A 14,622-nucleotide genomic window follows, 5' to 3' on the forward strand; every position below is an offset into this window, starting at 1 on the left:
TGTTCAAGATGAAAGAAGCTGGATTTAACAACGGCAACAATTTGCCGGTCAAGTTTAAAATCACTGTCCAGTTTAAGACCCAAGTTTGAGACTGTTCCCTTGAAGTTATTTGTTGCGTTAGTCCTTTATTTGGTCACACAGGGCTGGACTTGTTTTCCTATATATATAAGCTTGAGTTACTCAGTTACACGTTGTCAGAACATGAAGCCTTCCGTGCCCTGCTACGTCCATCCCTGTGCTCAGTTTTGTACTTTGAATTTTTGCAGATAAAGTATTTTACTTCACTACTTTTGTGTTACTGTCTGCTTCTGGGTCCAAATTCCGCTCCTCACGTGACAAAAATATTGCAGAGGCCTACAGAAACGAGAGGATCTGAATTCAGAGTCCTTGTGATGTAGTTTGGAAATATCAATATTCAACTATCCACTGATTAAACTCAACTTCAAATAACACTGCATTGGAATAATGAATCCTGCATATCTAATAATTTCCGACAACAATGCAGGCGAAATGATTGTCAAAGTTCGGGAGCACCGAAATTCCAGATGGCTATCAAGCCGCTGGTTACCGACTATTATCACAACAACATTGTCTTCTCATCCGGTGTTCATGTTCAACACATACCTCTTGAAGAAACAGACTCAACTTCTTCTGGTTGTTAGTCAGCCAACGAGTTCTGCACAAGACATTTTTACATGCTACGGAGGGCTTTTAATCGTTTAGAAAAGTAACCAAAAAAACATTAGAAAATAAACCACTGTGGGAAACGAAAGACATTTTAACAAATGGGTCACCACTGCTTCCGGTGTTTTACAGGAAGTCACTCCCACAATTGTTTTCCATGACAGCCTTCATGAATAAGGTGAATAGACGCTGGTGGCACAAAGCACATTCTTGCTGTGATTGCTAGCATATGCTCTTGCCTAGATCCTTTGCGCAAGCACTGCATGAGTCAAACTAAAATAAACAACTGGCCGGCGTTCTTTATTTAATTGCAATTTTCCTCTGCACATCTACATTGTATCGTGAATTCAAGAGACTATTAAAAAAAAATACCGCGAAACCATCAACATTACTTACTGCCTTTTATTTTTGAAAGAAACCCAACAGCCAGGATGTCATAACAAATGTAAATGCATAAATCTGTACAAAATATTAAACAAGTATGTATGACACAGTATGTATTAAAATAATGACAGAGAACCAAGGCACACGATCCGATACATAGTCTTGTATATGGTTAGCACACCTGCAACACAGTTCTGCGTTTAAATCTTGCCTCTGAACTTGCTTAGTGCAGTTTGCATGACACCTGTCAGTCCATGACTGAATCTCCACTGTAGAAGTAACACATGTCCTGACCAGATGCCTTTCACATATTCAGATTGCAGATTAAAGATTAATTAATAAGACATTTGAATCGTCCCCATTATATAACTAACAGTTGTTTTGGAATAATCTCATACAATATGCAAGATTGTTGGTGCCTTAAAGTGTGAAGGAGACAATAAGACACGTTTATATAAACACTGCACACAAACATACACACACACACACACGCACACATACACTACGGTTCAAAAGTTTGGGGTCTATCAAAAAATGTTTTAAAAGAAAGCAATGCTGGTTTATTTTTAAAAAACACAAACAATGCCTAGAACTGTATTTCTTTTCATGTTATCGTCATTGATAAAACAGTGTATAAGGATATTTGGAATGATATAACTGTATACACTTGTGCTTTTATTTAAAAACAAAACAAACTAAAAAAAATCCCCCCAGGCAATTTTAGGTGATTTGAAGGGTAGTATAAATAATTAAATAAATACATGCGCTCGCGCGCACACAAACACAATCAGAATACTGCTGAGTGCTGAGAATCCACATATATGGTAATTGATAGTTTACCAATTTGTACAACACGTACAATATTTACAAATCAAAATGGAAAAGAAAATAGACCCATGTCTCCAAGATGCAGTCTCTCAAAAAGGACATCCAGATGAGGGTGACTCTGTCCTGTCAGTCATACTTTATATGAAAAACTCCTTTTGGTTGTCACCCCGAGCACTCTGATAATTAAGCTCATCACTTAAGTGGACATCGTTGATAACGTCGGGCTGTGACGCTTTCACATCCCTGTTCCGATGCCTCTCAAGTCTGCTGCAGGTGATTCCGATGATGATGGCCAGGGCAGACACAGTGATGAAGATGACCACTGCGATAACACCTACAAACAGCGGCATGCGGTGAACAGGAATAAAAGTAGCCTCCCAAGAATCAATCAGCCATTTTGTTGTGAGGATAAAGCGGCAATTTGTAATCTGAGCATGGTCAAGAAAATACAATTTCTGTTGAGGTGCATGTGAGATGAATTCTCCAAGTGTGCTTAATGATGTATAAAATATCATACTGCATTTACTGTACACAAAACATTCGCCAAACAATTGAAGGGTTTTTGTGAATTTGGATCTAACTTCAGTGACATATTCATTATTGAACTGTCACACAAGCAGAGATGTGTTCCTCGAGCCGGTCCTTGGCCTCGAGGACCGGCTCGAGGACCGAGGGGCGGTCCTTGGTCCTTGGCCTCGTAGTCAAGTCCTTGGCCCTTGGCCTCGGGAGTCAAGTCCTTGGCCTTGGCCTTGGCCTCGGATTGCCGGTCCTCGGACACAATGAGGGATTAGAGCCTCGAATCCTTTGCATAAGGACCGCAAAAATCACGAAGGAATCGAATAAATTCCATCGAAGGAAACCCGTATTGATGGATTAACTCTGTCGCTTTAAAAGGGGCGGGTCTGCCACTGACAGGTGACAGTTAGCGCAACGTGTAAAGAGCGGCATCACAGTTAGTTTCAATCACGGTTTGTTGCGTTCGCGATCGGCAGTTTAAATAGCGTGTAAGACTTTCTGTAACAGTGGTGTCTTTTATTTAGTTATTTTTGCACAGTCGTCACGTTTGTGTGGTCGCACTAGAATGTTTGTTTGAACCAAGTAATTTGCGTTACAGCTGGAGTCAATAATGCCGGCATTCACTTCCGGGTTTGGCCGTTGGGATTTGGAGGCCTTTTGCTCGATTCCAGTTATGTTTGCTGAATGCTTTCTCATGTTTGGAATAATGAATATTGATAATACATAGTTTAAAAATCATGGTTGGTTTAATTATTTATTATTATTATTGTGAAGTTGAAGGTATTAAATTAATGTAGTATTAGTGGTAGTGGTAATAATAGTAGTACTCAGAGAATGGTTAGAGATTCAGCCATCTCGTCCCGCGTTCTAGACGCATAATTTTCCCACGGGACGCACAGTTCCAAACAATGTGCGTTTTTGGGACGCAAGGAAATTTCTCAGTCAAAACAAACAAACAAACAAAAAAACTACGGCAAGCCTGAGGATTTCACAGTAACCATCGTTACCGGTAGCGTGTCGTTTCCGTGGCGTCATTTTCACGGTACCGAAAAATAGTGGCCTCGGAAAATTTCTCAAGTCCTTGGCCTTGGCCTTGCCCCGGAAGATTTTCCAAGTCCTTGGCCTTGGCCTCAGAGTCAAGTCCTTGGCCTTGGCCTTGTCCTCGGGTTGCCGGTCCTTGGACACAACACTGCACACAAGTAGTTTTTTTGTTTTTTTTGGACATACATTTGTTTCCCATAATTTACAGACTACAAAGTGTAACAGCCATGATTATGTTTGTACGGTACACACGGTGGTGCCTCATAATTTGTTATATCAATAAGTCATTTCTCCTTTGACCTTTTCACCACACCTTTTGTCACAGACTCTGTCGTGTGTACTCAGGCCGAGGTGCTCCTTTAAGTAATGCATGGTAAAGCTGAGTTTGTTTCTGTTCGCTACCAAGTACCGGTGAAAATCTACAATCTACATCTTTGCTCCTTCTGGTGTCCAACACCACATGTCCGTGGCTTGCCACCTTGTCAGCCCACACCACCAAACTTTACAAAAATGCACCTGATTAAACCATCTTAATCAAGCCATAAAACCAAATTTGTACAAATATTGGCCGCTTCATATTATTAGCCGCATGTCTCCATGTTACAACGTGATATTTGCAAAGAAAGAGGTCACACAAAAAACTACTTACCTTACACACCAGTAGATAACCCTCCACCTCTCTACAAAAAGCATTGCTGATCGCAGCTAGTTACACAGTCGCTTTCTCAGTCACAAATTTGCCGATGACCTTGTACAGTCATGCGGTAGTGCAGCTTTTGGAAACTCATTTGAGATGCAGGTTGCTGGAGTGGCTTTCCTCCGGGGATTGTGCCTGCCATCTGTTGCCAGCGATTGTGGGAGTCAGTTGCCATACAACAGAGAGACAGCCATCGTACTGAGGAGATGGCTGCGTTTATGGCACTCGCTCCCTTTGCTCATTAAACTAAACTCAGATTCTTCTTTTCAAGTGCTCGGACAGCACACAGCCATGCACTGTGATGCATATAAACCTACGTACTGCAACCACAGTTTCATTGCACCACTCTCTGTGACTTGTTTGGTAATTTTCATTGGTCAGTGTGATTTGACGATGGGTAAATCTAATAGCGTCTCGAAGCCCGTAAGTAAAAACATTAATAAATGAAACATGTCACGTTAAAAGCTGCAGGGTTTAAAGCGTGGGGAAAAAAGTAGCTGGCCTGTAGTCCGAAAAATACGGTAGGTGTTTTATACTTCTGCATTCTCTCATGCATTATTTCAGGGAGAAGAGGCACTTTTATTCAGTACCTTTTGAGATGCAGATTTTGCTGACAAAAACATTGTGAAAATGTATTGAACCATGATACTGAACGTACCATGTGTACCAGTACCGTCCCAGAATTATAGTTATGATTACAATTTTAAATAGTTGTTGGCCCTGAAATTGGATGTGTTCAACTGACAATGGTTTAAAATCCAAAATGGTGAATGCCATGTTTAAAAAAAATGTTAAATGTACATTTCAATTATGTTTGTTGGTGGTCATGATTGATGTATTGTGGTGGTTATACTCCATTAAAATCCTAAAATTCTGTCATTATCCAAAAAAAATGAACCTAACTACCGGTGCATGTTTTATTTTCTATATGAGAAGCAATTCATCCCCCTGAAATTAGATCGTAATCACAATAATAATCTGATCTGGTACCTCCAATTAGAGCTGAGTCACTCCTGATGGTTTTGACTAAGGGTTGACTTGGATCCAGTGAAGCAGGTGGGTCTGGAAACAATGTAAAAAAGAAAATTAAGACAAAAAAGTGAACCACATTTGCAGCTTACTGAAAGTATTATCGTTGACACTATATTGTACACAGAAATACTTTATGATGGAGTGATTGATTGCTTGTTTGTCTATTTTTATGCCCTGAAATTGGCTGGCAACCACTTCAGGGTGTACCCTACCTCACCCACAAAGACAGCTGGGACAGGCTTTGGCACACCCGGACTCCTAGTCAGGATAAACAGTTCAGATTGGACTGGTGGCTACTACTGAATATAATTTAATTCTCACAATCAGACAGATAAATTACAGGATAAAACAGGGATCCAACTTAAAATAATTTAACTAATTACATCGGGTGGGGTACCAATGAATCATAGACCTCCTGATTTAGTTGTCATACATCTAATATTAGTGGAGTCCGCAGGTGTCAACCTCAAGACCCGGGGGCCAGATCTGGCCCGCCATATCATTTTATGCCGCCCGCGAAAGCAGCTCAAACATGTCAACTTCCATGATCCTTTCTAAAATGTCTACCAAAATGTTCAATTCTCACATGTAATAAATAAGAGATATATTCTTAGCATTTTCTTGTTACCAAACCCCTCATGATAGAAACTTAAAAACAATAATAGTTGAATCAACAGTTATTCTTGACCTCTTTATAATGGTTCAGTCATAATAATTCACTCAACACAACTCAACTGTATTTATAGAGCACTTTCAAACAGCCATCGCTGCATACAAAGTGCTGTACATGGAGCAACTAACATATAAACAACAATAAAGTAATAAATCAGAAACAAAGATGGTCGAAGGCACCAAACAGTAAAACTAAGATCAAATCGGAGTCATGCTGAGTCAAATGCCAAAGAATACAAGTGAGTTATGAGGCGGGTTTTAAAGATGGGCAGCAAGAGGGATCTTGCCGAATGGTTCGTGGGAGGTCATTTCAGAGAGAGGGACCAGCAACGGAAAAGGCTTGATCCCCTCTGAGCCTCCGTTTAGTTCTTGGTACTTCTAATAATGCCTGGTCCGCAGACCAGAGAGGTAAGCTCAGAGAGGTAAGGTGGCGAGAGGTCATTTAAAGATTTGAAAACAAATAATAGGATCTTGAAAAAACTCTAAAATGCGGAGTTGAGTTGACTACTTTATATGGTTTCAGTCATAACGGCTCTCCAAGTGAAACATTGACTAAAATATGGCCCGCGCCATGAATGAGTTTGACGTCCCATGGTGTAGTCAAAAAAATAATCGTGGGTACCAAATCAACAAATGAGCTTGAAAATAGAGTGGCACTTCAGATGTCTGAACAGCTACTGGTTATACTGATTACTTTGGGCCTTAAAGTTGAGCCAGATACCGGTACATGATGTATGTGTGTATGCATTTATACTGTATATCAGAATCAGAATCATCTTTATTGGCCAAGTATGTAGAACACACAAGGAATTTGTCTCCGGTATAACACGCTGCATTAGTATCATCATAAACAAGGACATGACAAATAGGTATGGAAGGACATTTCGTAATGTAAGTGAACCGTAGTGCGGTGGTACCACCCAGTGACAACTGTGAGACAATGTGCAAAGTATCAAGCAGATCTAAAGTGATCAGTGGTAGAATACAATACTATGACAGTTGTACAGTTGGTGCAGAAAATCATTGAACCATTTTAGAGTGACCAGTAGCAGTATTTGTTGTACAAGAAGAGTGACTACGTCAGTGACTGTTTAGGGAGTTAATGGCTAGAGGGAAGAAGCTGTTTAAGTGTCTGCTGGATTTGGTGCGCATGGATCTGTAGCGCCTGCCTGAGGGGAGTAGCTGGAAAAGGTGGTGGGCAGGGTGCGGGGGATCCAATAGGATTTTCCGTGCCCTTGTTTTGATTCTTTCAGTGTGCAAGTCCTCAAGACTTCTAGGGCGGTGCCAATGATTTTTTCCGCCGTCCTAACTGTCCGTTGAAGTCGGATTTTGTCCTTTTTTGTGGCGGCCCCAAACCAAACCGTGATGGAAGAACACAGGATTGATTCGATGACTGCCGTGTAGAACTGATGTAGCACCTCCTGTGGCAGGCCATGCTTCCTCAGCAGCCTCAGGAAGTACATATAATAATAAGGGAGCAGAGGCAGCTGGGGTTTGCTCATGTGTGGGAGATGAGACTGGGACAGGCACTGGGAGTTTGCGGACAGGAGAGGGTCGTCGTGCATGTCCAGGACACTGTATTTATTTTCCAGATGGATGTTCCAATGTGGATATGTATGAGATGAGCGATTTGCTCTTGTGCTGCAAGAGCGGACAAGAGACCAAGGTGATGCGATGGAGTATAGCTGACTATTGTTTTCGACCTGGCCCTGAGCCGTGACCAGGAGTCATCCCTGACCATAACCGGAGCAGGAATAGCAGGAGCAGCGGCAAGCGGACAGGGTGAAGTGATGTAGTGATTGGTGTTGTTGGAATGAGCTTGCCCAAAGATCATGGTATCCATTTGTTTTTGGGCTTCCTGGATTTGATAAAGTTTGGTGATTCTTCCTTCTGGTTCTCTGATTTTTTTTCTGCCAAGAGGTAGCAGCTGATGCAGTCAAATGGAGAGGTGAGTGGAGCCATGGGCATATGCTATGGTATGCTATGCTATGCTATAATGTGGTAAAATGTTTCCTTACTCAGGGCACTCAACTAATAACTGTGCACTATGAATTTGTGGTTCATGCGCTTGACTTCAGTGCAGGTGAATGGGTTCAGCGCCGAGGCATCGTGGAGCGGCGTATCGCAGAGTGATTGCAGAGTGTAGGTGGGTTTTGTCAATGCTACGGCGCATTTGCTCAACTTGGCAAGTGTTTCTTTCTCTTTCTTATATATATACAGTGTATATATATATAAAACAGACACATGAGACAGAGTGCATGTGTTTCTGTCACTCATCAGCGAAGAGGTCAGTACTGACACGATTCGTGCTGATTACATTGACGGATGAAAACCAACTTCCATCAGTGCTTAGTCGATCATTGTTTCTTTTATGTTTCCTATTATTCGTCAGCAAAAAGGGCATCAGTGACAGATTGAGGGACCTTCTGTTAGCTCTGACGGAATTCCCACCTCTTCAGAGAACAATGAGGAAAAGAAGGTGAAGTCACTAAGTATGAAGAATGATAGCAGGGAAAGATACTCCCAATGTTAGATCACCATCCATTCATATATCCATTTGTAAAACTGGATGTTCTGTGACAGGGTATGGGGGTGCGCTATGGATATCATACAATAACAAAAGTAATATGCTGTACATTCCTAGAATGGGAGAGGTGGGGTCACAGGTACATACAAAAAAACAACTGTGGGTTGCACAAAGATAATTTATGTTTCACATACCTGGTAAAGAATGTGCTGTTACTGATAATTGGGGATTAGCAGAGGATAGAGAACCACAATTTGACTGTGTTAGTGGGCCTGTGATGGCGATATTGCGGTCAGGATGGAGAAGAGCTGCTTTCAGAGGACTGATGGAGTTAAAGTACACTGCTGACAAACAACCGGTGAAGCCAAGAGCGCCCACCCTGGCCAGCTCCATGTCAAACATATCAGCTCCTGAAGACACCAACACACAGATAAAAACAAAAAACAGAAACAAAATGGACAAGGGGGATAAAAGATTGCATCATACAGTGACTTGTTTTAAATTTTTGCTGAGTACAGCTCGGTCACGTAAAATATTGTACACTAACTCTTACACTATGTTCTCAGCAGTTATGACAGCACTGTTTGTCCAAATTGTAGTAAGCCATGGGATTTTGGCTATTTCTTTCTCCATATTCATGTCATGCTAAATTTTCTGAAGGTCAATCGTGGTATCCATGACGGGCATATGAGGGAAGGAACTGCTTTGTTGTTAAGACTTAAAAGTGCTCTCAATGACATGTTGAGTCAGGTGTGTCTTAACCTCCATGGCAGAATTGTTGTTTCTTCTGTGACAGTGAAGTGTGAAGACAAGGTTTAATTTAAGGGCCTTTTCTAAGGTTATGAACGCACTGGCATATTGAAAGCCACTGATAGGCAGACATGAAGTAGAAAGATACTGAAGCTCAACACTAAGATACCAGACAAAGGGTCACAGACATACAGACTGTGTCTGAACTTTTGCATTAGTGAAACAATAACAGTGCTGTCTTACCAGTGTACATCATTTCACTCGCCCACGTGGCTTAAAGTACTTTAAAAGCCATTTCAAAACATCATTAATGTAAGGGGGTGGCTCCATTTTCAGTGATGTCTTTGGTTTCTTATGTCATATTTTTGGAGCAAAGTGCTCCTTATAAGATAAGATAAGATAAGATATCCTTTATTCGTCCCACACTGGGGAAATTTACAATCATTCATTATGTGACCATGAACGCGTTAAAAGCTCCTGCTGTGATGACTGTATGAGGCCTTTATCCTTGCTGATAAACGATAACAGAGACCTGTCGTGATTTCTGTTCTAGTTTCTGTGGAAGGCAACAACCCATGTTGCAAAACATGAACAAGACTGCATCGCTTACCGCGTGCTCGTCCCAGAAGAATCGAGTTGATGCTGTTGAATTCTACATCAGATGTCAAGATGAAGTGCTCAGTGTCGTTCTTGTCAACCTGTAAAACAATGTCTCATTATTTAACCGCAAAATGTTGTCTCACGAAGCTTGAAAAGACTGCAATGGAAAAAAATGTAATGGGAAGACAAGAATGCATTTTACTGTTTTTTTTAAACTAAGCACAATAACAGAAACAATGAGAAAGAGTTTACGTGAGCCATTTGTTCAGTTAATTTAGGGGCAGTAATTTTGTGCACCTGAATGGAAATTGAGTCTTTGTGCCTCTTAATGGCCACTACATGCAAGTATCCATCTGCCAGGTTCATGACATTGCTTCCAAACACTTCCACATCTCTGCTGTTGTGCAACTTGTACCTTAACTCCAGTTCACCTAACAAAACAAAAGAAACAAAACAATTCAATTAACTCACATAATGCAAACTCAAATTATGTAGAGTTCAAAATTATACAAGACTATCAATTGTTTTGGAGACTTTTGAAGGCTAAAGTATGTAACATGACATCATCATAATTACCACTACAACAACTAGTACTACGATTATTACTACTACTACTACTACAGTAATCCCTCGTTTATCGCGGTTAATGGGGACCAAAACCACCCGCGATAAACGAAAATCCGCGAAGTAGCGACCAATTAACATATATATTTTTTAAATTGCCCCACGTGGGCCTTTGCGCTTGAGCAGAGCGCACTAACACACACTCACACACACACACACACACACCGGCCAGTGATCCCGGCATGCAGCAGACATGTTTATGATTAGTCAATGAAGGTTGCTTAGACAATTAAGGATGGAGAGACCTGCTTTTGTTCTTATAAGTCTCTCTCTCCCTTTCTCTCAGCAACACACATACACTCACCTGCGCCCCATGCGTGCACGCACACACGTGCCCCACGTGGACCTTCCGCGCGCTTGAGCAGAGTGCGCACACACTCGCACGCATAGTAAACAACACTTAGAAAATGATTTTTGCGGACTTCAAAAAATAAATAAATAAATAAAAAATATATATATATATATATATATATATATATTATGATTGTTTGAAAAAATCCGCGATGCATCGAAGCCGCGATAAACGAACCGTGAAATAGCAAGGGATCACTGTACTACGAATAAAAATAATAATAATAACAATAATAATAATAATACAGGCACCATCAAGGATATTGATGGTCATTGAAATCAAAAATAAAAGCATCCCATTTAAAAAAAAATCGGACTTGGACATTCTCTGAAATGCGCAAGATGAAATGAGTCTGATTAAATAAAACTGACGAGAGTAAGACTGTTGTAGTCTGACTGTGGAGAGGGCACTCCACTATTTTCCGACCGAGGACCATTGTTTCAAATTTAGAGGTACTGATTTTCATTCCAACCACCAAAACACGGTTCAACCTATTTCAGAAAGAAAACGTGGCAATTATTAGTCATGTGGTTTTGGGTCATTTTCAACTTCTGGAGGAATGTCATTGTCTTTTGTTATTGTTGTTGGCTTTGTATATGTGCTAGATTGTTTTTTGTACAGTGTAGCCTCGCTCAGCCTATCTGCAATTCATATTGTAACTAACTGGGTGAGTCCAGTGGTTTTGGGTCAGGAAACACTGAAACGTTCGCCATTTTGAACAACGAAGCAATGGGCCTTCCCACCAGAGGCATTGGCACCATCATAACTGCTGCCTTTTTGCTGTTTACTCAGATGTTCAATGTTGCACTCCTCCTCCTCTTCCTCCTGGGCAAACGGCCCCCGTCATGGATTTGCCCCCCCCCCCCCCCCCCCCCTCCTGGGTCCCACACCTGGTACGACTCTCGCAGGTGCCACGCGAGGTTCACACCCAGTGCGGGCCCCGGAAAGGCCCTCGCATGATTATTGTTTAAGGAGGGTTGTGGGGCAGCTACTCCGCCTCACCTTCCGGTGAGACCCCACCTCCTTCCCCGCCGGCTGGTGGGCATTTAGCCGCGTCTGGGGCCCAAGAGCCCCAGCGTTTCCCCCTCGCGCCACTCAGAGGAATCCCACCACGCGAGGACGACAGTCATCCTCCTCCTCCTCCTCCTGGGTAATCGGCCCCGTCAGGGACTTGCCACCCTTCCCGGGTCCCACAACCGGCACGACTCCCGCTGGTGCCTCGAGAGATTCCCCACCAACATCTCCTTGCCACACCTCCCGCAAATCACCCTTCTCCCTCCACTACCCCTGCTAGCCCGTTTTCCATCCTCCCTACCCCCCCTTCATGCGCCGTCCCCTCTCCCTCCTCCCCTGACCTCCTCTCTCTCTCTCTTTACTCTTTCACACTCTCTCACATGTCTGGCATGGTTTGCTTTTGTCACCCACCTTTCACACCCTCCGCACTGTCTCCTCTCTCCCCCCTCTTCAACAGTGTTGTGTCCAAGGACCGGCAACCCAAGGCCAAGGCCAAGGACTTGGAAAATTTTCCGAGGCAAGGCCAAGGCCAAGGACTTAAGAAATTTTCCGAGGCCAAGGCCAAGGACCAAGGACTTGCCTCCGAGGCCAAGGCCAAGGACCAAGGATTGATTTTGAAGCTGAGGCCTAACCGAGGACATGTATAAAACAATGCTATCATACCACTTGGGAGGTCTTCATGATTTGCAACACCCCTCCATCATAACCCCTTGCACTCCCTAACGCTTGAATGAAGTGTTTTTATTCAAAGAGTAGAACAGTCAGGGTACATGTTATTTATACTGAGAAAAACAAAAATAAAAGCAAATGATATACTGTACATTTATGAATTTATGTTTTAGTGCAGTAGTTTCTTAATATGAAGTAAATCAACACTCAACAGGCATGACATGGCACGGAACACAAGTTGAGAAATGACTTTGCATAGAAGTCAATCACTGACTGCAGAAAAAGCGGTAATCTCTCAGTGATAATTTTACAGTTTACCGGCAGCGAGTCCCAGGGACTCGCTGATCAGAAAAGTATGAGTGCCATTATGTATTGAGAGAGTCCCAAATTTCGAATTCTGAAATGGTCTACTTATTCAATTGCATATGATAATAACACAAAACAACAACATATACATACAATTATAAACAAATGCTGCAAAAATTTAAATAATTCAGTAGCAGGCCTGAGGATTTCGGAAATTCATGGTAACTGTTTTTCGGTTCCGTCGGATTACCAAATGGGAAACCATGGTAACTAATGTTGGGTTCCGTAAACGTTCATCATGGGAACCCATTTTTCTATTTTGACTGATATTGATAATCAAGAATTCCGAAACTCAAAAGTGTAATGTTTCAAGGGTCAATGTTTGAAAACGATACATTGACAATGAACATTACATCAGCAGCTGTGTACTCCAGGTTTATTCCAAAAAATAAATGGATCAAAAACTGGAGTACTCATGTGGCATCATCAGAGTAGTTTTTCCAATCTCACACTGCAAAGATTAATTGACTGGTAATCATTAATACAGGTAAGTATTGATGTGGCTTGACATCCTCTTCCCAAGACGATGCATGTGTAATCGACTATCAATTTGACGAAAGAATTTAACACACGTCATCATGAGTTCTACCAACAGTTAACATTAGCATTACTACACCTTGTGACGAATGTTTTATTCATAAAGTTACCATGCTACAACCAGTAAATTATAGAATAACCAATCCTGTTTCATAATATTTTTCAGAACGATTAGCCTACAAATCTAATGACCAACTTGCCTCGTAATCGTGCCTCTCGTCGTATCTCACTCTTGTTTTCTGTGCATACATCCCAGGTGAGTTTAGTGATACGCCCTTTGGACAATTCATACGAAAAATAGGACTGGCATTCCCATTTCTTAAATGTCGTAATTCGTAGACCTTTGTGAGTTTTTTTTCGTCGCCATCTCAAACTTTCATCCGCGCGATTCCTCAGTTTGCGGACTAAAATAGCAACCCGCATGCGCACATAACGTCATCTGTTGTGCCCCCCCCCCCCCCCACTGAAAACAAAACAAAACGAAAGTAAATTAGAAGAAAGACACTCACACACCACACCACACCACAAACACACATACAGGCACAGTGAAATCGCGTTGATCACACATCAACTCGTGTGCGGTGACTTTTATGGTTAAACTATTTTTCGGTACCGTTAAAATGACGCCACGGAAACGACACGCTACCGGTAACGATTGTTACCGTGAAATCCTCAGGCTCGCCGTAGTTTTTTTTTTTTTGTTTGTTTGTTTGTTTTGACTGAGAAATTTCCTTGCGTCCCAAAAACGCACATTATTTGGAACTGTGCGTCCCGTGGGAAAATTATGCGTCTAGGACGCGGGACGCAGAGGTACGAGATGGCTGATCTCTAAACATTCTCTGAGTACTCCTATTTTTACCACTACCACTCATACTACATTAATTAATTTAATACCTTAAACTTCACAATAATAATAAATAATTAAATCAATCATAATTTTAAACTATGTATTATCAATATTCATTATTCCAAACATGAGAAAGCATTCAGCAAACATAACTGAAATTGAGCAAAAGGACTCCAAATCCCAACGGCCAAACCCGGAAGTGAAGTGCCGACATTATTGACTCCAGCTGTTAAGCAAATTACTTGGTTCAAACAAACATTCTAGTGCGACCGCACAAACGTGACGACTGTGCAAAAATAACTAAATAAAAGACACCACTGTTACAGAAAGGCTTACACGCTATTTAAACTGCCGATCGCGAACGGAACGAACCGTGATTGAAACTAACTGTGATGCCGCTCTTGAGACATTGTATTGTCAGTGGCAGCCCCGCCCCTTTTAAAGCGCCAGATAAAGTCATCAACGTGGGTTTCCCTGGATGG

The 14,622-nt window shown here is 41.8% G+C and overlaps 1 protein-coding gene across 1 annotated transcript in view; it reads right to left on the minus strand.

The window, feature by feature from the left end:
* Window positions 1–1,068: 1,068 nt before the first annotated feature.
* Window positions 1,069–14,622, minus strand: part of LOC147201997 (contactin-associated protein-like 4) — a 111,778-nt gene continuing 98,224 nt past the window's right edge. The window contains exons 20-24 of the mRNA XM_086115440.1: window positions 10,029–10,162; window positions 9,742–9,829; window positions 8,576–8,791; window positions 5,141–5,212; window positions 1,069–2,230 (exon numbers count right to left, since the gene is read on the minus strand). Coding sequence (XP_085971566.1) covers window positions 2,034–2,230; window positions 5,141–5,212; window positions 8,576–8,791; window positions 9,742–9,829; window positions 10,029–10,162 — 707 coding nt within the window. The 3' untranslated portion in view covers window positions 1,069–2,033. The remainder of the gene's footprint in view (window positions 2,231–5,140; window positions 5,213–8,575; window positions 8,792–9,741; window positions 9,830–10,028; window positions 10,163–14,622) is intronic.

The sequence above is a fragment of the Hippocampus guttulatus genome, chromosome 7, assembly GCF_054856545.1.
Source record: "Hippocampus guttulatus isolate MCC_2025c chromosome 7, RoL_Hgut_1.0, whole genome shotgun sequence".
Classification (NCBI taxonomy): Eukaryota; Metazoa; Chordata; class Actinopteri; order Syngnathiformes; family Syngnathidae; genus Hippocampus; species Hippocampus guttulatus.